At 38.6% G+C, this 26,039-nt stretch overlaps 1 protein-coding gene and 1 non-coding gene across 2 annotated transcripts in view; both read left to right on the top strand.

Moving 5' to 3' along the window:
* Positions 1-26,039, top strand: part of CORIN (corin, serine peptidase) — a 247,920-nt gene that overhangs the window by 66,804 nt on the left and 155,077 nt on the right. Inside the window, exon 4 of the mRNA XM_069540711.1 lies at positions 4,305-4,512. Within this exon, the coding sequence (XP_069396812.1) occupies positions 4,305-4,512 (208 nt within the window). The remainder of the gene's footprint in view (positions 1-4,304; positions 4,513-26,039) is intronic.
* On the top strand, positions 10,243-10,348 carry LOC132426397 (U6 spliceosomal RNA). The gene has a single exon (XR_009519691.1). It is a non-coding gene; the product is annotated as a U6 spliceosomal RNA (small nuclear RNA).

Here is a 26,039-nt window from a genome sequence, read left to right on the forward strand (position 1 = left end):
ATAAATTCTGTGTAAGTCAGAAGTTTCTTAAGTTAATTTTACATTAAAAAAAAGCATATAAGAAACTAATTTCTAACTCCACATTACCTAATTCCAGAAGTAGACAACACAGAATTTATCATAATTTCCAAATGAACATAAGGAAAGCTCTTAAAACAGACCCATCTTTCCTTCCTAATTACTGCATCTAGAAGTATTAGCAATGTGATATAAGTAGAGAAAGCCCCAGTTTGATCTAGAAACTACTTAGATTAAGAAAACAAAAAATCAAAAACTCATCTTCTCAAATGCAAGCAGCATTTTATTTTTCATATTTAATTTTTTTCTGAAATTGGGACCTATCTTGTAATCAGTGCATACTCTGAAAATTTGTTATTAAATCGTGCCTTATTAGTAGTGCTGTTTTAGAACTTAAGAGCTAATTAGAATAAATATTTCTGCTTCACCAGAAATCCATTGAATCTGGAAGCAATTTTGCTCTTCAGATCTGTTTCTAACTTCTCCTCCCCAAGTTCCCCAATTTGAAGTAACTGTTATTTAAAAGACACATTATGATGTCTATAGGAACGGTATGGTTAATTACATCTATTGTATTTTTTATACATTCTTATGTAGCAACCCTGACTTCTAATTTCTATTAGACTCAGTAGTAAATTCTCAGGGAAGAAAAACAAACATTCCACCCTTTTCTTTACCCTATGAAAACCAAATTAGAGGGAGCAGCAACAAATGAGTCCATTTCCAAAAGTGCCCTTCCCTTTCACCTCAGAGAAATGACTCTGCCTGGTGCCCAGCATGTAACTGACTTATGAAAACTCATTTGCCCCTCGTGAGAATGTGCACAAATACAAAACTAGAGTTACATGTTTCAAAGACAATGGAACATTCTGGGAAAAAAGAATATTTGACACACAGGTTGAGACAGTAGGAATGATAGGAAATTTACACAGTTACTTGAATATAAAAGGCCTGAAATCAAGAGTCTTAAAGAGTAATTCCCTTTTATATTTGTTGGCTGTTAGCAAATTCTCAGCTAAGTTTGTTGAACCTTTCTGCCCAGATTCAAGTGTTTTGGTCATTCTGTGTTACATGCAATTATGATTCTGTCTTTGTAGTAATTTTTCTCTACCACTCGTTAAGTACCCTGTTTTTTTTTTTTTTTTAACATCTTTATTGGAGTATAATTGCTTTACAATGTTGTTAGTTTCTGCTGTATTACAAAGTGAATCAGCTATATGTATACATATGTCCCTATATCCCCTCCCTCTTGCGTCTCCCTCCCACCCTCCCTATCCCACCCCTCTAGGTGGACACAAAGCACCGAGCTGATCTCCCTGTGCTATGCGGCTGCTTCCCACTAGCTGTCTATTTTACATTTGGTAGTGTATATATGTCAATGCTTCTCTCTCAGTTTTTAACCCTTCTGCCAGTCCAGACCATAGATACCTTTCAACCAGCAAATCAAGTTCTTCCTCTTCATTAAATCTTCCCTGATTGTTCACTCTACATTGAATTCTTGCTCTTGAATTCCTTTGGCATTTGCTCTGCTACCGACAGCTGCGGTATAGTGGGAGGAATGTTGTCCTAAGAGGTGGAGGACACATGTATCAGTCCTGCTTCTATTACTGACTGGGTGTCTGTCTGCAAATCACTTTTTAAAATAATTAATTAATTAATTTATCTTTGGCTGCACAGGCTTTCTCTAGTGGCTGCAAGCGGGTACACCACAGCTACTCTTCACTGTGGTGCACGGGCTTATTGTGGTGGCTTCTCTTGTTGCAGAGCACGGGCTCTAGGCACACAGGCTTCAGTAGTTGCAGTGCGTGGGCTCAATAGTTGTGGCTCTCGGGCTCTAGAGCACAGGCTCAGTAGTTGTGGTGCACGGGCTTAGTTGATCTGCGGCATGTGGTATGCTCCTGGACCAGGGATTGAACCCGTGTCCCCTGCATTGACAGGTGGATTCTTAACCACTGTGCCACCAGGGTAGTCCCTGCAAATCACTTTTTGTCTGTCTCCCTGGCTACCTATTTGTCTACCCATCCCGTCCATCCATCCATCACCTTTCTATCTACCTACATACCTATGAGAGCCTTAGTTTCTTCATTTATAATGAGAGATTATAATCCTAATAAGAGTGGTTTGGAAAACTTTAGAAAACCATTTTATAAATATAAGACATTATTATTTTTGTCCATACCAATTATTTTGAGACATATTTTAAGGTTTCAGACTATTATTTTATCATTTTCTCTTTTCCCAAGGGAATTTGCTATTAGGAAATCTCTTTTGTGCAACTCACACTGCCATGAACATAGTATAGCCAACCAAAATATGATTTTCCTCATTATCATGTATTTTTCAAATGCTCTCTCGGTGTTGTGTTTTCTTTGCCTTGGTGGGGTAAATGAGCCTGTTGGTCATCTCACCAAATATGGTTTATAATCAAGTGTATAAACCCCAAAGCTGATGACCCCTAAAGAAAATAATGCAATGTAAAATGAATGATAATGTGATCAGAATACATGGTATATTATCTATGCATTTAAATACAGACTATGTGATATATCACTATGTGCTTTTTAGCCTCTTCCTTTCATGGGCCATTAGGAATTAACTTCTTAAAGAACTGTTTTTCACATCATAACCCCCTTTGCATTAGCTTAGGGTGGCTCCAAATGGAAATTTCTCAGAAACCATAGGTTTGAAGATCTGGAATTTCCACATAATAGCTGTGCACTCCTGGGCAGATGTCTTAGGGTTTCTGATATTGAATTTCCTCATGTGTAATATAGATATGATATCACTTTACTGGGTTGTGAAAATGAGATAATTCTGAACTAGGAGATCTGAATACCTGTTGTGGTGCCTGGCACAAGCTTGATTTGTAATAAATGTTTTCTTGATACTGAATTCTTCATGAATGGTTTCATATTTTTGTTGGAGATAAATTTACTCTTAGCTCCTCTAAGCAAGCTTTTCTGCTTATAGCACAATACATATAATTGTGTCATTTTGAAGTCTACTCTCTATACCTTCTTCCAGCCTCTAATGCTCCCCAAACTGAAATGCATTTTAACTTCCCTCCTAAAAGATTTGAGTGTCATACTTGTGAAACTTGCCCCGAACTCCCCACCTCGGCCCTCATGCAAAGCTGAATTCATGTTTATGTCTATCTGTGTTCTATATACAGATTTTAATCTGGATTTTTCTTCTTTTCTGATTCTTTTATTTCCCATTTTGTATTATGAGTTTGATGAGGTCCAAAAAAATGTCATGCCCTTAAGTTTTTGGCCAACCATGCAAATTTATGGCATGAAGGAGAAGGAAAGGCCATGGAGGTGATAATGCTCGGGAGAGCCAGCTTGGAAGAAAATGAGGTCAGAGTCTCTGAGCTGACCCTAAACATGGGCAGGGTTGGAAATCCTTGAATAATCGTGTATTTTTAAAGACAGGATCATGGTATACATATTGTTTTGTGATTTGCAATTTTTATTTATTATAAGTCTCATTCTATGTGATTAATAGTCTTCTAAGGCATCTTTCATGTAGCTGAGCATTCTGTTGTTTGTTCCATAATATTTTAAACCAGTTCCCTTTGTTGAATGTTTAGGTGATTGCTATCTTTTAAAAAGTATAAACTGTGCAGAGATGAAGATCCCTGTAGATAAATCCATGTGCACAACCATGATTAATTCCCTATAAATTTTTAGAAATATTACAGTGTCAAAGGCTATGCATGTTTAAAATATTTTTTTGATACATATTGCCCTTCCCAGCTGTGATCCAGAATAGTGATTGCCCATTGGCTAGGTGTGAGAGTGTATTTTTCCACACATTTTCCCAGCACACAGATGCTATCCTTTTGTGAGTATTGGCAGCTTGATTTCATGACCACACACACACATACACACACACACACAGACACACACACACACACACACTTTTTTCTTGCTTTCTTTTTAAAAAATTTATTTTTATACAATTTTTAAAGGTTACATTCCATTTATAGTTACTATAAAATATTGGTTATATTTCCCGTATTATACAATACAGACGTGGTATATATATATATATATACCCCACATCTTTATTCATTCATCTGTTGATGGACACTTAGGTTGCTTCCATATCTTGGCAATTATAATGCTGCTATGTATGTATGTGCCTTACTGTATATCTATAATCATTCTGACTTACAGAATATATTTTATTGTATGAACACATTAGTCTATCATATCAAATGAGTTTATAAACATATAATTCTGATGTGTCTTTTCCTAAACATAATTGTCTTGTCTTCTCAGGTGCCTGCATGAACATCACTCACAGCCAGTGTCAGATGCTGCCCTACCACACCACGCTGACACCTCTCCTCTCTATTGTCAAAAACATGGAAATGGAGAAGTTCCTCAAGTTCTTCATGTACCTCCATCGCCTTGGTTGCTATCAACATATCATGCTTTTTGGCTGCAGCCTTGCCTTCCCCGAGTGCATCGGTGATGGTGATGACAGGTATTTTGGAATGAAAAGCATTCAGTGATAAGAGTCAGTGGTAGCAGAAATGTCTGAGAAGAACAAAATCATCCCGAGCTACCCACTTTTATTTTGGTTGTTGTTAAAGGAAAAAAAAAATCCCACACCAGTTGTAATCCTTTTGAAGTAGACATTTTTGGGAAATCTGGGATAATTTGATTTATGGGAAGAATTCAGGCTATTAGATGGAGGTTATCAGCTGGGGTAGTCAGTAGCTGTTTCGCTGAGGGTCTGGTAGAAGACAGCACACTCCAAGGGCGATGGAAAAGATTTTTTTGGAGAGACGATTTATGGGGGTGTGGGCAGGGTTAAGAGAACAAGTAAGGATGAGAGGCACCAGGGTCTCATGATAATGCGATGCAGTTCCACTACTCAAGACTTGAAAGAGGCAAAGAGCAGGCAGACCTGGAAAAAGCTGTAGTTGTGGGCAGGGGGTCTCCCGACAAGCCAAGTTCTGTGACTCGAGACAGAGGGGCACAGCCACTGCCAGCCCTTCAGTCCTGCAGGGAGAGAGAAGAAGGAATAGATGCCCTGACCTCACTCTCCTCTTGCCCTCTCCTCTGCCAGGGCCTCCTACCGACTGAACTCACCCACAACAATTGGGCAAGGGTGAGCAATTGATATGAGTGCAATAGATGAGATCCAAAATCTCATCCCAATATCATCAGTTCAGAAGTCCCAAATCTCATCTAAATCAGGTACGGGTGAGATGCTGGGTGATTCTTACGGTCTACACTGGAGCCCAGAGCAGGGTGAGGAGGGTGAAGGGTAGATGCAGAGCGACAAACAGAGACTGTACAGCACAATATCGAATAGGATTAGAAAGAATTTTCTTTTTTGGGAGGGTGGGGGCGAACATGTGAGTCGGTGTACTTGTGTATGTGTCTTGTAAGCTCATTTCTTTTTTTTTTTTAAATTGAGGTATAATTGACATATAACATTATATTAGTCTCAGGTGTACAACCTAAAGATACAATGTATGTGTATATTGTGAAGTGATCACTACAATAGGTCTAGTTAACATCCATCACCACACAGTTACAAATTTTTTTTCTTGTGATGAGAACTTTTGAGATCTCTCTTAACTTTCAAATATACAACATGTTTTTGTTTTTTTTTTTGCGGTACGCGGGCGTCTCACTGTTGTGGCCTCTCCCGTTGCGGAGCACAGGCTCCGGACGCGCAGGCTCAGCGGCCATGGCTCACGGGCCTAGCCACTCCGCGGCATGCGGGATCTTCCTGGACTGGGGCACGAACCCATGTCCCCTGCATCGGCAGGCGGACTCTCAACCACTGCACCACCAGGGAAGCCCAACAATATGGTATTATTAACTATAGTCACCATGCTGTACATTACATCTCCATGACTTATTTATTTTATAACTAGAAGTTTGTACCTTTGAACGCATTCCCACCTTTTTGAAGTAATACAATTTCAATATTATATTATATTGAAATAATGTAATTTCGATATTATATTATATTGAAGTAATAATTTTCAGTGAGACTAAATCAATAAAAGTATGTTATGGAATATCTGAATTAGTAAGTATACAGTTTTTTAAAATTTCAAAGCACTGTTAAGTACATAATCATATATAACATCAATTATTTTCTGAATTAAAATGTTAGAAAGTTTTCAGAGTAGTAATGAGAAAATGAATTGCATTTTTAAGTACAGATAGGTTACATGTTATTTGTACTAATTTAATGTACAAAGAAAGTTTTAAATAGACAAAGGTTTTTATTATTATTATTATTGTTAACATCTTTATTGGAGTATAATTGCTTTACAATGGTGTGTTCATTTCTGCTTTATAACAAAGTGAATCAGTTATACATATACATATGTTCCCATATCTCTTCCCTCTTGCGTCTCCCTCCCTCCCACCCTCCCTATCCCACCCCTCTAGGTGGTCACAAAGCATCAAGCTGATCTCCCTGTGCTATGTGGCCACTTCCCACTAGCTATCTATTTTACGTTTGGTAGTGTATATATGTCCATGCCACTCTCTCACTTTGTCCCAGCTTACCCTTTGCCCTCCCCATATCCTCACGTCCATTCTCTAGTAGGTCTGCATCTTTATTCCCGTCTTGCCTCTAGGTTCTTCATGACCATTTTTTTTTAGATTCCATATATATGTGTTAGCATACAGTATTTGTTTTTCTCTTTCTGACTGACTTCACTATCATCTCACACTGGTCAGAATGGCCATCATCAAAAAATCTACAAACAATAAATGCTGGAGAGGGTGGGGAGAAAAGGGAACCCTCTTGCACTGTTGGTGGGAATGTAAATTGATACAGCCACTATGGAGAACAGTATGGAGGTTCCTTAAAAAATTACAAATAGAACTACCATACGACCCAGAAATCCCACTACTGGGCATATACCCTGAGAAAACCATAATTCAAAAAGAGTCATGTACCACAATGTTCATTGCAGCTCTATTTACAATAGCCAGGACATAGAAGCAACCTAAATGCCCATCAACAGATGACTGGATAAAGAAGATGTGGCACATATATACAATGGACTATTACTCAGCCATAAAAAGAAATGAAACTGAGTTATTTGTAGTGAGGTGGATGGACCTAGAGAAGGTTTTTATTATTTTAACTGGAAAAAACCTACATTGCCGTAAAATAAAAACTGAGTAGAAAAGAAACAATAGATTCTGAATTGTAGAAGTAAGTATAGCAGCACTGTTAACAGACACCACATTCAGGAAAATGTTTCCCCTGAAAGAATCATTTGCAGAGGGTACTTTCACGGTAAAGAGAGAAACTCTGTTAGATCTTTCCGAAGAGTCAAACTATGGCATGGTAGTAGAGAGGCCCTTTATGTTCCTAGAACAGTGGCATTATAGCGTGGTGATTGTCTTAATTTTCTAGGGCGGCCATAACAAATTACTACAAGCTGGGTGGCTTAAACAGAAATTTATTATCTCATAGTTCTAGAAGCTAGAAGTCCAAAGTCTGGTGGGGACTGTGCCAGGGTCCCGGGGAGAGGCTCACTTCCTTTCTTTGCCAGTTTCCTTCCAGTGGTTTCAATCACTCTTGACTTGTGGCCACATCACTCCAGTCTCTGCCTCTACCTTCACATGGCCTTCTCGTCTGTGTGCGTCTGCTCTTGTGAGGACACTTGTCAGTGGATTTAGGGCCCATCCAGATAACCCAAGATGATCTCATCATCGCAAGGTCTTTAACTTAATTACAGCCACAAAGACCATTTTTCCAAATAAGGTCACATTCACAGGTTCCCGAGGTTAGGACGTGGACGTGCCTTTTGGGGGTCGCCATTCAATACACAGGCTCTGGAGCTGCGTGTCTCAGCCCACTCATCTGTAAAATGGAGATAATCATTGTGCTTTACAAAGTTCACGTGAGGATTAAATGACAGTGCAGGGGTTTTTATGAAGAGCTCAGTAAATGTCAGCAATAGCTATCAGTGAATTGGAAAGGAGGGGCAGTACTAATGACATTGAGAGCACAGAGTATTTCTAACATATGCTAAATATTGAAGGATTCTGGAAAAAATGTAGGATACTACATGGATTAAAAGAAAATTAGGTAGAATACTTAAGGCTGCTGGAGTTGGATTCCATTTCTCCCTAATTTCAAACAATTTCACTTACATCTCTTTGCCTTAATTTCTCTATGGACTCAGTAGTGTGTATATATACTTATATAAATTTATATACTTATATAAAAGAGTTTCTCTCTTTAACATGAAAGTTCTCTCTTTACCATGAAATTTATATATACTGATATAAATTTCATATAAGACAATGAAAGAGAGTGCATTCAGCCTCCAGGGGACTCTTAACTCATTTTGATCATCCTTTTTCTGATAATTCAATCTCTACTCTCAGCTAAATCAGTTGTAAAATTCTAGTTAAGCTGCCCAGAGTCTTCAGGGTACTTTTAGGTAAAATTTGTTTTTCTCCTGACCTGGTTCATCCTGAGAAATGCTCTCATAGGAGAGTTTTCCATTTTCTGTTACAGTGGGTAATAATTTATAGTCAATTTTCAGGTATCATTCAGGGACTTGTCCTACATTTTATTACATTCATTATTATATTTAATTTTATGATTGTACTTTCAGACCAGTGCTTCCTGCTTTCATTTATCATGTGCATGAGATCTGCAAGCTAAATTTAATAAGTAAAATAAGTTCAGAAAGGTAAAATGTATTGTAGAAAATAATTCTTATATTTTTATATATCAAACATTTTTTTCTTATATTTCACTATTTTGGATCATTTGTTCTACTCATTTTCTCTACTACTCTACTATTCAAATAATAGAGAATTGCTTATATTCCATCCTAGAGAAAATAGGTACTTAATAACATTTAGACTTTAACTTAAAAAGGTAGAGTGGGATGTATAAGTAGTATGGTTTTTAACCTGTCCCTTTGAGACCTCAACTGTACTCAACTATATTATATAACAATGAACTTTAACAGTTTAATTAAACAGTTTCATTAAGTGTTTCATTTATTAAAAAATAAGTGTGTGTATCATGGACTATAATACAGGATAATTAAAGGATATCTTATAATACAGGATAATCCATAACTTGATTCAATGAAATATAACTCAAAATATAGAGATTTGACTGATAAACAATTCAGGTAGCCCTAAAAATATGTGGGCTAGAAGGAATAGCTTAAAAATATCAGCATGTAGGTAGAGAGAGATGAACAATTCCTAGGCCAGGAGAATAACAGATGTTTCTGGATGACTTTTTTTTTTTTTTTTTTTGTGGTACGCGGCCCTCTCACTGCTGTGGCCTCTGCCGTTGCGGAGCACAGGCTCCAGAAGCGCAGGCTCAGCGGCCATGGCTCACGGGCCCAGCCACTCCGCGGCATGTGGGATCTTCCCGGACCGGGACACGAACCCGTGTTCCCTGTATTGGCAGGCGGACTCTCAACCGCTGCGCCACCAGGGAAACCCCTGGATGACTTTTTTTTTTTTTTTTTAATTTTTATTTTTTTTTAAAGCATGGATCATTCTTTTTTTTTTTTTTTTTTTTTAAATTTTATTTATGGCCGTGTTGGGTCTTCACTTCCGTGCGAGGGCTCTCTCCAGCTGCGGCAAATAGGGGCCACTCTTCATCGCGGTGCGCGGGCCTCTCACCATCGCAGCCCCTCCCGTTGCGGAGCACAGGCTCCAGACGCGCAGGCCCAGCAATTGTGGCTCACGGGCCCGGCCGCTCCTTGGCATGTGGGATCTTCCCAGACGAGGGCTCGAACCCGTGTCCCCTGCATTGGCAGGCAGACTCCCAACCACTGCGCCACCAGGGAAGCCCTGGATGACTTTTTGATACACTTAAAATCTCTGTGTTTGGAAGAGGAAGCAAACATTGCAGCCACATGCTTTTGATATGTAGCTATCACCCTTTCCCTCTGGGTTGAAATAATAGGTCTATGAATTTATCAAAGCTGAAGCGGGGTTAACTGGCCTGAGAGGTCCCGCCTTGGCTTTGCTTCTGGAAGACACCCAGGAAATATTGCTGATCATCATCACCCTACTCACATCCTCTAATACTTTGCAGAGAAACTTTGCTCATGAAATAAATCGTTAACATTTAAAAATGGATGTGTTTTCTATTGGTTTTTTTCCTCTGGAGTGTTGATTTGACCCTAGGTGCTTAGCAGATATCCTTAACATCTGTAGACATGAAATAAAAAATTCTTATCTAGTGCTTGCTTTGGGAGCATGTATACTAAATTGGAACAATACAGTGAAGATTAGCGTGGTCCCAATGCAAGGATGACATGCAGATTTGTGAAGTGTTCCATATTTTTTGATTTTTGACTAAGATAACTCATATTAAAGCATTTAGCACCATACCTGGATCATCACGTCCTGATCAAAGTTTAGCTAATACGTCTATTTTGGGGTCCGTATTTCTCATGCAGGACCTAATTGAACTTGTCCAAAAAAAAGATGAGATATGTCAGGTTCTGCTATCCACTTTTTAGTCAAGAAAATAGATAAATTATCTGAAAAAAATTCTTTATCTAGCTAAATGACTAGAGATTAAAGATTATATCTCAAACCTGGGATTTACTGGACAGTTTTCTGTCATGTACTCAATCCCTGTAGGATTGTGGAAGAGGTTGAGTGAGGTTCTTCAAATGAACTTCTTCAAAAGCGCTATGCTTTTCCCCAAATAATTATGTTCACTGGAGCCTAGAGAAATTAATCTGGTAAATGCAGAGAATGCACTTGAAAGTTTGGGGGGCAGATGAAACCTGATTCAAACCACAGCTCTGCCAATTGCCAATTATAAGACCTTGGGCACTTCAGTTGGCCTTCCTGACCTTCAGTTTCCTCATCTGTTTAATTAAAGTGATAATACCCTCTTCATAGGGTTGGTTTGTGTGTATTAAACAGAATGATTTATACAGTGCTCATATATGCTCTGCACTCTCTAGCACACAGTAACTTCTCCATAAGTAGTATTGTTATAAACAGTAAGTAAATTATTATTAAATATAAATAGTACTGTTATTGATATGGTAGTCAGAGATGGTGTGTGAGTTTCTGGGAGGGTATAAACTTCATCACCTCTTTCAGAGATGCAAGATTTGCATATTTTTCTCATTCTTTTCATCTTCTAATCCATTTTCCACTTAGCTGTCAACATTATGATATAAAAACACAATTAGCACTGCCGTACGTTATTACATGAAAGTTGTTAAAGAGAGTAGATCCTAAGAATTCTCATCACAAGGAAAAATATTTTTTTCTATTTCTTTACTTTTGTATCTGTATGAGATGATGGATATTTTCTAAACCTATTGTGGTCATCATTAGCTGTACATCCTAAACTTACACAGTGCTGTATGTCAGTTATGTCTAAATAAAACTGAAAGGGAAAAAAAATAAAAGCACAAATCAGATGATGTCACTCCCCTGCCTCTACCCATTCAAGGGCTTTCTCTTAGACTTAGATTATAAGCTGAACTTTTTGCCATGGCTTTTGAAACCTTCCTTGCTTCTCTGGTGTCATCAACCCTGCCACAGCTGCACTGACCTTTCTCAAAAATGCCCACCTTTCCCCAGCTTCCTTTTCACATGCTGTTCCCTTTGCCAGGATGGATCTATCCCCTTGATCTATGCCCTCTGTTCAAAAGACATCTCTGTGGAGAAATATTCTCTGATCACCCTCGGTAGTTCTGTTATCTTACACTGCAGCAAGGCTGTGTCCCTTTTTGCTTGTCTGTATGTTGTCTGTCTTACTTTATAAGCACCACAATGGCAGAGAACTTACTGACTTTGCACACTGTTGTATACCCAGTGTTCAGAGCAGTGCCCAACACATAGTAGGTGCTCAATAAATATTTGTTGGAATAAATGGATCAATAAATAAACTCTTCCATTAGGGAGCTCCCCTAAATGTCTAGGTAAATGGGAGTTCAAACTCCATTGATAATGGTTGTGCATTGCTTTGTATAATTGATACGTTCCTGAAAACTCATGCATAAATCAAATTCTATATGTGTGTTAAATAATTACAACTTTGAATCGAGTTGGATGGTATTCCCAGAGATGATTTAACTTCCTTCTGAGTGAGCATCCGTTGGCAGAACAACCAGCTAAAGTACATTAACTTGTTCTTGTTCATTTCTGTCAAAATCCTGGATCTAATAGAGGAGGAAACACTAGATTGTTCTTGAGGATTGACTTGGTGGTTCAGTGCTTTTGTTTTAATACTAACTCATATGCATCAGTTAAAAAGACTTTAGGTCAACTGTAGTTGAAAATGTTAGATGTAAGGTTCATGTACAGAGCAGAAACAAAACAGTGATAAACATGTTTAAAGAAAAATGACCAGGATAGTGGTTCAGAATCTGTTCATGTGAAGAATAGTTGGGGGACCTGGAGATGTGAGGCCCTGAGGGTGCACAGTGGCCACCCTCCAATCTCCTGGGCCACGACTGGGAGAGGGAGCACACTTTTTCTCTATGCTTCCACAGGGCAAAAATGGAACCAGGAACTGAAAGTCATAAAGAAGTAAATTCTAAATTAACTAAAGTGAGAACTTTATGGATACTAAAGTTGTATATATATGAAATGTTGTTTCAGGAAATGGTGAGTTATCACTAGAGATATTTAAACTGACTGGTGAGAGCTTAGTGGAGAAAATGGGACAAGGAGTCCAGCATCTTATGGTCAATTAGTTTCCCATAGATTAAGGGGCAGGTTCACTCATGGCCCATGGCCCTGATTAAAGGAGCTCTAAAAACTTATGAAAATAGAAGAAAATTAAATCTACCATAACTTTTCTCAGGGACACTTTTATATTTGCTTTGGTAATAATAGAGAATCCAGTTGGGGGCCTTGGGGAGGGTTGTGTTGACACTCCCATGGATCCAGTAGCAGCAAGGAGTCACCTAACTGCCTTCAGAAACGATGGGCCCCGTTATCTGCAGGACTTGTGTTTTGCCCAGTGGGGCTTGCAGATTGGGACCCTGCCAGACAAAGCCCTCTTTTTCTCTGTTGCAACTGTCAGGTTCTCAGCTAAATAAATGTTAAACAAATATTTACAGTGTGTCACCTTGGGGAAATGTCAGATTATCTGCTGGGAACACCTGTGTGCCTTGGGTGGCTTGGCTTTTGCTCAGAGTTGAAAGGTTCACGGTAGAAAATAGAATTTTTGACTCTAGGTATTAAGATCAGCTTGCTTTTCAGCCTGAAATCGGTGTTCTGCTCCTAAAATCAAGATTGGAATTCTGCTATGTTGCTATCTTCTATTCACCTTGTGTTCACCTTTTAAGCTTTTGGTTTTGCTACAATCCTGTTAGGTAAATAAAAGTTCTAGGCATACTTTTGTTTCAGCCACTCGAGAGGAAGAAAAAGAATGTTGACAGAAACAAGAGGTATCTAAAATTCCTTTTTCTGGAAGGCACAGTTTGTTCATTTCTTATCAAGGTCCTAGGCTTCCTTTTTAGAAGCAGCAGAGTTCCCTAGAAAAATGACCCCATAATCTAGTTACCATTATTTAAAGTTAGAGTAAAATTTGCCTGTCATTTCAAATATACAGATGATACGGTTTTCCTGTTCTAACTCCATCCTATTACTAAAGATGGCCAGATTACTGAGATGGCCTCTAGGTGAACAATCAAGACGGCATCAAAGTTGACACAGGAATGATTTTTTCAAAAATATTTGCTATACCAGAATTACAAAACCTCTTCCCCACCATCCAGTTTATTTTCAATATTTCTACTACTGCACACCATTATATTACTATACCACTTTTGAGTTGAATTTTACTGATAATCTTTTAGTAAAAAGTATCAAATTTTTCTGCTTATAAAATTTACTGTATTCTTTTATTTTAACATCTTTATTGGAGTATAATTGCTTTACAATGATGTGTTAGTTTCTGCTTTATAACAGAGTGAATCAGCTATGCATATACATATATCCCCATATCTCCTTGCATCTCCCTCCCACCCTCCCTATCCCACCCCTCTAGGTGGTCACAAAGCACCGAGCTGATCTCCCTGTGCTATGCGGCTGCTTCCCACTAGCTATCTATTTTACATTTGGTAGTGTATGTATGTCCATGCTACTCTCTCACTACGTCCCAACTTCCCCTTCCCGGTGTCCTCAAGTCCATTCTCTATGTCTGTGTCTTTATTCTTGTCCTGGCCCTAGGTTCTTCAGAACCTTTTTCTTTTTTTTTTTAGATTCCATATATATGTGTTAGCATACGGTATTTGTTTTTGTCTTTCTGATTTACTTCACTCTGTATGACGACTCTAGGTCCATCCACCTCACTACAAATAACTCAGTTTCGTTTCTTTTTATGGCTAAGTAATATTCCATTATATATATGTGTCACATCTTTTTTATCCAGTCATCTGTCGATGGACACTTAGGTTGCTTTCATGTCCTGGGTATTGTAAACAGAGCTGCAATGAACATTGTGGTACATGACTCTTTGAATTATGGTTTTCTCAGGGTATATGCCCAGTAGTGGGATTGCTGGGTCATATGGTAGCTCTACTTTTAGTTTTTTAAGGAATCTCCATACTGTTCTCCATAGCGGCTGTACCAATTTACATTCCCACCAACATTGCAAGAGGGATCCCTTTTCTCCACACCCTCTCCAGGATTTACTGTTTGTAGATTTTTTGATGATGGCTATTCTTACTGGTGTGAGGTGATACCTCATTGTAGTTTTGATTTGCATTTCTCTGATGATTAGTGATGTTGATCATCCTTTCATGGGTTTGTTGTCAATCTGTTTATCTTCTTTGGAGAAATGTCTATTTAGGTCTTCTGCCCCTTTTTGGATTGGGTTGTTTGTTTTTTTGTTATTGAGCTGCATGAGCTGCTTGTAAATTTTGGAGATTAATCCTCTGTCAGTTGCTTCATTTGCAAATATTTTCTCTTATTCCGTGGGTTGTCTTTTCGTCTTGTTTATGGTTTCCTTTGCTGTGCAAAAGCTTTTAAGTTTCATTAGGTCCTACTTGTTTATTTTTGTTTTTATTTCTATTTCGCTAGGAGGTCAGTCAAAAAGGATCTTGCTCTGATTTATGTCATGGAGTATTCTGCCTATGTTTTCCTCTAAGAGTTTTATAGTGTCTGGCCTTACATTTAGGTCTTTAATCCATTTTGAGTTTATATTTGTGTATGGTGTTAGGAAGTGTTCTAATTTCATTCTTTTACATGTAGCTGTCCAGTTTTCCCTGCACCACTTATTGAAGAGGCTGTTTTTTCTCCATTGTATATTATTGCCTCCTTTATCAAAAATACTGTGACCATAGGCGCGTGGGTTTATCCCTGTGCTTTCTATCGTGTTCCATTGGTCTATATTTGTTTTTTTGTGCCAGTACCATACTGTCTTGACTACTGTAGCTTTATAGTATAGTCTGAATTCAGGGAGCCTGATTCCTCCAGCTCCATTTTTCTTTCTCAAGATTGCTTTCATGATGGCCATTCTGACCGGTGTGAGATGATATCTCATTGTAGTTTTGCTTTGTATTTCTCTAATGATTAATGATGTTGAGCATTCTTTCATGTGTTTGTTGGCAATCTGTATATCTTCTTTGGAGAAATGTCCATTTAGATTTCTGCCCATTTTTGGATTGGGTTGTTTGTTTTTTTGATATTGAGCTGCATGAGCTGCTTGTAAATTTTGGAGATGAATCCTTTGTCAGTTGCTTCATTTGCAAATATTTTCTCCCATTCTGAGGGTTGTCTTTTGGTCTTGTTTATGGTTTCCTTTGCTGTGCAAAACCTTTTAAGTTTCATTAGGTCCCATTTGTTTATTTTTGTTTTTATTTCCATTTCTCTAGGAGGTGGGTCAAAAAGGATCTTGCTGTCATCAAAAAATCTAGAAACAATAAATGCTGGAGAGGGTGTGGAGAAAAGGGAACACTCTTGCACTGTTGGTGGGAATGTAAATTGATACAGCCACTATGGAGAACAGTATGGAGGTTCCTTAAAAAACTAAAAATAGAACTACCATATGACCCAGCAATCCCACTACTGGGCATATACCTTGAGAAAACCATAATTCAAAAAGAATCATGTACCAAAATGTTCATTGCAGCTCTATTTACAATAGCCAGGACATGGAAGCCACCTAGGTGTCCATCAGCAGAAGAATTGATAAAGAAGATGTGGCACATATATACAATGGAATATTATTCAGCCATAAAAGAAATGAAATTGAATTATTTGTAGTGAGGTGGATGGACCTAGAGTCTGTCATACAGAGTGAAGTAAGTCAGAAAAAGAAAAACAAATACTGTACGCTAACACATATATATGGAATCTAAGCAAAAAAAAAAACGGTCATGAAGAACCTGGGGCAAGATGGGAATAAAGACACAGACCTACTAGAGAATGTACTTGAGCTTATGGGGAGGGGGAAAGGTAAGCTGGGAGAAAGTGAGAGCGTGGCATGGACATATATACACTACCAAACGTAAAATAGATAGCTAGTGGGAAGCAGCTGCATAGCACAGGGAGATCAGCTCAGTGGTTTGTGACCACCTAGAGGTGTGGGATAGGGAGGGTGGGAGGGAGGGAGATGCAAGAGGGAAGAGATATGGGAGCATATGTATATGTATAACTGATTCACTTTGTTATAAAGCAGAAACTAACACAGCATTGTAAAGCAATTATACTCCAATAAAGATGTCAAAAAAAAAAAAGAATTGCTTTGGCTATTTGGGGTCTTTTGTGTTTCCATACAAATTGTGAAATTTTGTTGTTCTAATTCTGTGAAAAATGCCATTGGCAGTTTGATAGGGATTGCATTGAATCTGTAGATTGCTTTGGGTAGTTGTCATTTTCACAGTGTTGATTCTTTTAATCCGAAAACATGGTATATCCCTCCATCTGTTTGTATCATCTTTAATTTCTTTCATCAGTGTCTTACAGTTTTCTGCATACGGGTCTTTTGTCTCCTTACGTAGGTTTATTCCTAGGTATTTTATTCTTTTTGTTGCAATGGTAAATGGGAGTGTTTCCTTAATTTCTCTTTCAGATTTTTCATCATTAGTGTATAGGAATGCAAGAGATTTCTGTGCATTAATTTTGTATCCTGCTACTTTACGCAATTCATTGATTAGCTCTTGTAGTTTTCTGGCAGCATCTTTAGGATTCTCTATGTATAGTATCATGTCATCTGCAAACAGTGACAGCTTTACTACTTCTTTTCTGATTTGGATTCCTTTTATTTCTTTCTCTTCTCTGATTTCTGTGGGTAGAACTTCCAAAACTATGTTGAATAATAGTGGTGAGAGTGGGCAACCTTGTCTTGTTCCTTATCTTAGTGGAAATGGTTTCAGTTTTCCACCATTGAGAATGTCGTTGGCTGTGGGTTTGTCATATATGGCCTTTATTTTGTTGAGGTAGGTTCCCTCTATGCCTACTTTCTGGAGGGTTTTTATCATAAATGGGTGTTGAATTTTGTCAAAAGCTTTTCCTGCATCTACTGAGATGATCATATGGTTTTTCTTCCTCAATTTGTTAATATGGTGTATCACATTGATTGATTTGCATATATTGAAGAATCCTTGCATTCCTGGGATAAACCCCACTTGATCATGGTGTATGATCCTTTCAGTGTGCTGTTGGATTCTGTTTGCTAGTATTTTGTTGAGGATTTTTGCCTCTGTGTTCATCATTGATATTGGCCTGTAGTTTTCAGAAAGCTTACTGTATTTTTAAAGACATTATTTTATAAGATAGCATGTGCTGCTCTCCTATGGAAATGCAACCCTGAAATAATCTTAAAAGCCAACTGAGAAATATGACTTGATTTAAAACAATTTTTTGAAGAATTTGTAAATTACATCAAGCCAGCATAAGGTTATTTTATTATTTTTTTCTAAATGAAGAATTATTACATACTGCTAATTTATTTATTGAAGATTTTGTCTGTGTCCCAAGAACTCTAATTGTGTCACATTTGAGAATAATGGAAACATTACAGAATTAATATTTTTTCATATCTATATTTTTTAAGAATTTATATAGATCAGTAGTCAAAGCAAAAAGAGTCTTTGTTGCTAATAGCAACCATATATTCGGAAAGTCATCTGCCACTTACTTCCCTGATTTTATCTGCTAACCTGTAAACAGCAGTCTTTTGGGCTACACCTGTGCTGACTACCTGGCTGTTTAGGTGGTCAGTTGTATCACAGTTCCCTTTTCAGTCTCAGGCAACATGGGTGATCTATTTATTTTTATTTTTTATTTTTAAAATTTTTTTTTAACATGGGTGATCTAGCCTGCTTTTTGGCATTATACAGACATAAAATGAAAAGTAAGATTTCATTTATGTGCCAGAATGGCTCCAAGTGTGGGTAATACACAGTCAGATAACTCACATTCCTTTTATTTTACAAAGACGTAAAGCTGGAGAGTCAGGCCACAGGAGCTCAAATTTCCCGAAAACGCCTTGTCAAATCACTGACAGTGTCTCAAGCACACATATTTCATCAAGCTCAGTGGAGTTTGTTTACTTTTCTCCTCAATAATTCATGGGTATTAGGTGGATGTGACTAGAATTTATATTTAATGCTAGTGATTCAGTGCCTTCAAAGATCCATATTTAAGGCATCATTTCATGATGTGCAAAAAATCAAAACAGCTGCAAAAAATAATTGAACAATTGAAAATTTTCCTGTGATTTTTAATCCTCTATTCCATGAGCCCTGGTAAGTATGCCAAGTATTAATGAGAATCAGGATCACGTTGGATAGAAGGGTATGGAATTTTATATTCTCTTTCAGGGGCGGTTGTGTAGTTTTACATTATTCACACTCATCTTAATTCAAGCTGTGTTTATTTGTTGTTATTTCCTCAAGTTTCTCTATTTTAAGGGTGACATCTTACTGTTGGCATATAAGCGAGACACTTAATCTGTAGGGTTTTCATCCATCGCGGTTTTGCCGAGATTTTGCCTTTATATGGGAATTATTTCAAGATTCAACAGTGTAGAATTTGCTGACCTGATAGGGAGGAGATCATGTGAACAGGGATGGAGCGAGCTCTTGTACAGACCATTAAGTTGGGAGTTAGGTAGTGAGGGTTCTGCTCCCAACTTTGCTTCTGACAGCTTTGTTCCAAGCAGGCCACCAAATTATCCTCTGCATGTGATTCTTTTATTTCTCAAACAAATATTTATGAAGTGCCTACTGTATACACTAAGGGTAGGACAGCAAACAAAATAGACAAGAATCCTTTACTTCATGAACCATATATTATATTGGAGGGAGATAGGCAATAAAGAAACAGATTAAAAAATTTTTTAATAATAATAATAGTATATCAGATAGTGATAAGTGCAATGGAAAAATTCCAAAAAGAATTGAAGAGCTTTGGGAGAGTATGGGTACGGTGGCAAGGGATGCAGTTTTAAGCAAAATGTTGTTCAGGAAAATCTCACTGGGAAGGTTACATTTGATCCACGAACATATGGGAATCCAGGAAGTGAGAGAGACCCGGACATACCGAGTGTCTTGTGATATCTGCAGGAAGTGAGAAAGGGGGCATGATGGAATCAGTCCTGCAAGCAGATACTGTTGGCAGGATGTGAGTGTTGGGGGGTAGACATATGGTGGCATGGAGGGTCTTGCTAGGCATGTGTACAGCTTGGGAGCTCCCTTTCAGCTTCTGACATCAGTTTATTCGGCAAAGGTGTTAGGAAAGTGATTACTGTATTCCTTTAGCAAACATTTATTGGCACCTACGATGTACCAGGTGCGTTGTCTGATGCTAGGGATGCTTTGGTGAATAACACACAGTTCTGCCTTCAAGGGACTCAGCATAATAGGGGACACGACATGAAAACAATTACACTGCTGTCCAATGTGATCAGTTTAAAAGGTATGGGGGGAAACGCCGAGAAGGAGGGACTCTTTCCATTTGGCAACATTAAGAAGGCTGTTCCCAGCAAAGAAGTAACAGCTGAATTTGATTTTGGAGGATATATAGAAATTTGCCATGTGGGCAAGGTGGAGAAAGCAGACAGCCTAAATCTGTCGTATATTAGGGGAACTACAACTAGTTTAATTTTATGAGAACATAAAATGGGGAGAGAATAAATGATTTGAGGGACTTTGGGGAAGTAAAATTAACAGTACTTAATAATTAATTGCATATGAATGGTGAGGTTGCGGGTGAAACAAAGATTTTTAGGCTTGCGGACTTGGGTAGATGGTATTACTACCAAGAAGGAGGGCTGGTGGTAGTGGGAGATAGGGGGTTAATATTGACATAATGTCTTCATCTGGTCCAAGAAGTGCATGACCGTAATTTTCCTTCCAGTGGAGGTAAAAACAGCTTTCCTTCTAGAGGAGATGACATGATTTATACTTTCATCCAGTGGTATGCTGGTAAACTGGCTCCCTGAAAAACAAAACAAAACTATGATTTGTAGCATTTGCTGATTTCTGCGGTGTAAACACTCCTACCAGATTTCAAGCTAATAATAGTTGAACAGTCTCCTCCCACAGCCCTGCATTTTGTCCCCTGACAAGTATTTGTTGAGCTCTCGTTGGTGTAAGGCATGCAGTCATGTGCTGGCTCTTTCTTCTTTACTTCTCCTTATCCACTTCCCACCCTCCTCCAGCCCACTCTTCCCCACAGGTTGGTTTCAACAGTGGCTACTTTCTAGCTTCCTGTGGGGCTCAGCCAATGGGAGCCACCAACAGGACATCAGAGTGTGGGAAGGGAGGCAGGTTGGGTCATGATCCCCTAGTTTCTTCTTTACCAGGTTACACAGTTTGGAGTTGCCTGAATCCCACTGTGGGAGGCTCTGGCTCCTATCAGGCAGCCTTCTGCATACAGCTCTTTCTGAGTCCCAAGAACTGCTCCTTCCCTTGTCCCTTGAATCTGAGATGCTAACGGCAACCTGTCCCCGCATGCTGCACTACCCCTGGTTGGTTTTTCTAAACCTTGCCAGTACCTTCATAAGTGACCTTTTCATTAAATACTCTGCAGTAATCCTACTTCAGTGAGTCATTTCTTTCCTGCTGGAACCATGGCTATTACAAATGAAGATGATGAAAAACTCTGGTTTTTAAAGAGTTTCAGACCAGTGTGACCAAAAAATAACTTGACTTCTCCCATGATTTCTCTTCTGGTGTGAGACAATGACACATGTAAGTGTTCACTAGCACAGTTTTCTATCCCTGTGTCTAACGAAGCTGGGAACCAAGGTAATCTCTTCCCTACTCCTCTCGTACCCCACCTAAGCCATACCTCTTGTGAGGTCTCTTGAGGCCACCAGAGAGCACAGACATAGGAAGCTGATGCCGTTGGCCCATCACAGAGGAAACAAGTCATCTGTTGTTTTCTGTGTTTTCCAGCAGTGGTGATGAATTTGTGCTCCTGTAGGATTTGTGGATTTATGCTCCTGTGTTATCTGTGACTCCTGTTTGTGAGAAGAGGTCAGCTAGGGGAGACATTCTGGAGCACTGGGCTGGCGTCATAGCATCTGGCTATGAGATCTTTTTAAGTTTCAATTTCCTTGCATGTAAAAGGAGGAAACAGTAGTACATTATCTTGCAAGACCCTTCCATTGTTAACATTCTCTTCACGACTGAGGTCTGCAGCTCTGGGTGTTCCCGGTGACTATGACTTTGTGAGCACTGTTCACTGAACAGCTTGGCCTAACAAAGACAAATTTACGACTTTCTTTGAAACAAAAGATTATGTAAGTCTCATCAATAAATAATACATCTAACTCAGTAAAATGCCTCTTACCAAGTGATATATCAAAGAAAAGTGTATTAGTTACCTATTGCTACGTAACAAATTTCCACAGATGTGGCCGCTTAAAACAGCACCCAACTATTATCTCAGTTTCTGTGGACCTGGAACCTGGGAGTGTCTTATCTGGGTCCTCTGTTTCAGGGTCTGTCACATGGGTGCATTCGTGGTGTTGGCCAGGTCTCGAGTCTTATCTGAAGGCTTGCCTAGGAAAGGATCCGCTTCCAGCCTCATGTGATTGTTGGAAGAATTTCAGTTCCTTAAGGGTGGAGGGCCTCAGTTCCTAGCTGGCTGTTGGCCAGAGGCCAGGCTCAAGTCCTTGCCATGTAGACCTACCCAACATGGCAACTTGCTTCATGAGAACTGGTAAGGGAGAGCATCTGCTAGTGAGAGAGGAGTCACAGTCTTATGTACCCTAGTGATGGAAGTGACATCCCATTACCTTCTGTTGGTTGTAAGCAAGTCACTAGGCCAACTCACACTCAAGGGGAGGAGGTTACACAGGGCATGAATAGCAGGAGGTGGGGTCATTGGGGGCCATCTTAAAGCCTGCCTGTCACAAAAATTCTTCCCCCCACCCCGCCCCATGGAAGAAGAGTTTTAAATCCTGAGCTTCTCTGATATACTTAAAGGTTAGTTTGTCAGAAATAAAAAGTGACAACTAAATGCAGTGTGGGATCCTAAATGGAGATCTTGGTGATGTTTGAATAGGATCCTTACTTTAGTACCAGTGTTAATTTCCTGGTTCTGATAATTACACTGTAGTTATGTAAGATGTTTGCTTTGGGGGAGCCTGGATAAAGGCTATATGGAAACTTTCTGTATTGTTTTTATAACTTTTCTGTAAGTCTCTAAAAGTAGTTTAAAGCAAAAGTAAAAAGTTAGATAAAATTAGCTACAGGGATATATTGCACAACATGGGAAATATAGCAAATATTTTATAATAACTATAAATGGAGTATAACCTTTAAAATTGTGAATCACTATATTGTACACCTGTAACTTACATAAAATTATACATCAACTGTACTTCAATAAAAAAGTAAAAAGTTAGAAAAAAGTGATTTATAAAACATAAAAATCCATTAGCTATTATATAAGCCTACTGTGTGGCTGTAACTTATTCAATAATTTTAACTTTATGTCTTTATCAGAACCGTTTTGCTGATAAAAATCTATAAATTTGTGGGGGAGGGGAATGGGGAAATGTTGGTCAAAGGGTACAATAAGGAAAAAAATCTAATTTTTTGTAAATAAATATAGAAATTTTAGTAGATAAATTTGCTTAAAATTGTATACGTAAAAATGTAAAATAGATAGCTAGTGGGAAGCAGCTGCATAGCACATGGAGATCAGCTTGGTGCTCTGTGACCACCTAGAAGGGTGGGATAGGGAGAGTGGGAGGGAGATGCAAGAGGGAGGAGATATAGGGATGTATGTATACGTATAGCTGATTCACTTTGTTATACAGCAGAAACTAACACACCATTGTAAAGCAATTATACTCCAATAAAGATGTGAAAAAAAATAATTTTAAAATAAACATCTCTGTCTACAAAAAAAAATTATATAGGTAAAATTTACAATTTTTTTGTAGATAAATAATTTGAGTAGCCTTCCTAGTGAAAATCCCCTAGAAACCTCACTATTACTGTAATAATAGAATTCTTTATATTTGTTCCTATGTATTTGTTTCAACACATAATTACAGAGGTGAGGAAAGAATTTTCGGCTTAAGCTTGAGTTGAAATGTTGTAGGGACTTTTGCACAACCCCAAATGCACTTCACACATCACTTAAAGTAACCATCTTTCCTAAAATAGTACCCTGGTAGCCCAGTCTGGCCCCTCCACTGTGCTGAGCACTGTTTTCAAGATGTCAGTCTGCTTGTTGCTTGGATATCAGCACTTATATTTCAAAATAGTGTGGTCTGTCTCACGGCACCGTTCCACGTGATGAAAAGCAAAATGCTTCAATCCCTCGTAGGCACTTGAATTTCATGCAAAGCAAGAACAAATGGCTCTTCATTCTGCTCAGTGTTTAAAAGGGCTGCTGGTTATTAATACTCTATCACTATTTCACATGTCCTCGTCCAGCAGCTTAAAGCCTATGGGTCTTGGTTGGTTACACCTCTTTAAGAGAGCTATTTGGAAACACTCTAGACATTTTTCTTAGGCCCTATTTTTAGAATGGAAAGCCTAATGGTATTTTAATGTCTCTCTATATTCCCAGAACAAGTCTCGAGAAAAAAAATGTTACCTTTTGAAATTTAGCAAAGCTGGTGGGATTATCACCCCTCCTCTGAGAAGCATTGTGTTAAGGAATGAATTTTGATTCACAGATCCAGCAAGCAATCTTCTAATGATGCCAAAAACCTCTGGGAGGGTTAAGTGTCCATCTATTATTAGGTACTACTCTGTGTTATCTTCCTCTCTTTTCTTTGAAAGTCTCATTGTGATCAGCTCACTTGGGGAACGTAGTTTTGATTGTAGGAAGGGAAGCAAGGGTTGAGGAGCAAGTAATGCTCTTGTGGAGGTGGCTGACCAGGTGGGGTGCTGGAGTGGCGTTGGACAGGATGGTGTCAGTACCCAGGTCAGGGACTAGGTGGCAAGGAAGAATACTGAAGCCAAGCCTAGCTTATCTTGTAGCTTTGTTGTGGGCTGTCTCACACCTGGAAAAGAAAGAGAAATGCCTTCACCCTTTCCTAGTGTTCCTTAGCCCCTTAGGCAAATACTGACTCATTGAAGGTTAACTAGGAGTTTGGAGAGTGAAGGGAGAACCCAACCACTGTGTCTATGGTTGGTCCACGGGAAAGTACATATCAAGTTTCGAACTAACCTTGAGCTATGCTTTTGGAGCATACATTCCTGAAGTGAGGACTCACGTGTAATAGAGTAGTTAATAGTCCTTGAATCAGTCTGCCTGGGTTCAAATGCTGGCTGTGATACTCACTACCTCAGTGATCTTGGACAAGTCTCTTATATTTCCTGTGCTTCAGTTTCCTTTTGCGTGTATTAGGGATGATAGTAATGGTATCTATGGTACAGTACAGTACTATAGTGCTGTAGTGAGAAAGAAATGAGTTAATGCATGTGTAGTAGCACTTAGAGCCTAGCGAAGTTTAAGTATCTGCATAGGAATTCTGTGTTCTCCACATTCCTCAACCATGATCCCCAGTTTCATTTGAGAAAATATAGTCTCTAACGTCTTTGGAATAAGATCTAGGAAAGGAAATCTTTTTAAAAAATGTTATTTAAGTGATACTTTCCATCCTATGAATATCTAATATATTTCCTGAATGGCAGTCAGGTGTCTTCTTTACACTGAAACACTTGCCTGGACTAATTCATATTTTATGTTCTAAAGCGAATTCTTTCAAATGCAAAACATCTTTCTACACCTTCACTAACAAATTTAGCTACATATTAATGTAGTCATGTGAATATCAGGATTCTAAAAGATACCCAGTTTTAAGGCGAGTTTCTGAGAAGGTCAAAAGTGTTTGTATCTGAATGTAACTGTTGAGTACCCCTTTCTCACATTTTCATATAACAAGATCTCACTCTCAAGATTCTTTCACAGACTCAATCACTTTTATTTTAACTCAGTGACCGACGCATCCCATTATGTTTCTGTGATCTATAGAAATTTGCATGGGGAATTATAATTACGCTTTAAAGTTCTTAAAGCCTAATTATTAGATCCTTATATGAGAATAGATGATATGCAACAGTAGCTAAAGCGTGGATTGAAAGTTAAAACATCTGGATTCTCTTCCCGCTTCTTCCACTAGGAAGCTATGTGTGTCTCAGAATCTCCCTGAAGTTATCTTAAATGGAGGATTTGAATGAGGTGTTGTTTAAGGTTTCTTACAGGTCTGATACTGTGTGATTCTGCAATAGCTTATTGACCCTACATTTGTGAAGTGTGTGCTTTGCTTTGACTGACATGTATATTTTCTTTCCCAGTTTTCTTAAAATCATTTGAGATGCCTTTGCTAGATGACCAGCCAGGGTGAGAGATGCAGTCTATAGCTGCAAAGTAGAAAAAGCCGCCTGGGTCTGCAAGAGAACAAGTCCGTGGCCTTGACATTGCAGCATCCCTGTCCCCAGACACAGAGCTGCAGATCCAGGAGTGTTTGATTGAATGTCAGATGAATAAAGACAAACTCCAGGGCATCATTACTTTACTGCTAATGGACAGTTGTTTGTGTTTTTCTATTTTGCAGAAGATAACATAGAAATG

The sequence above is a fragment of the Delphinus delphis genome, chromosome 5 (assembly GCF_949987515.2).
Source record: "Delphinus delphis chromosome 5, mDelDel1.2, whole genome shotgun sequence".
NCBI lineage: Eukaryota > Metazoa > Chordata > Mammalia > Artiodactyla > Delphinidae > Delphinus > Delphinus delphis.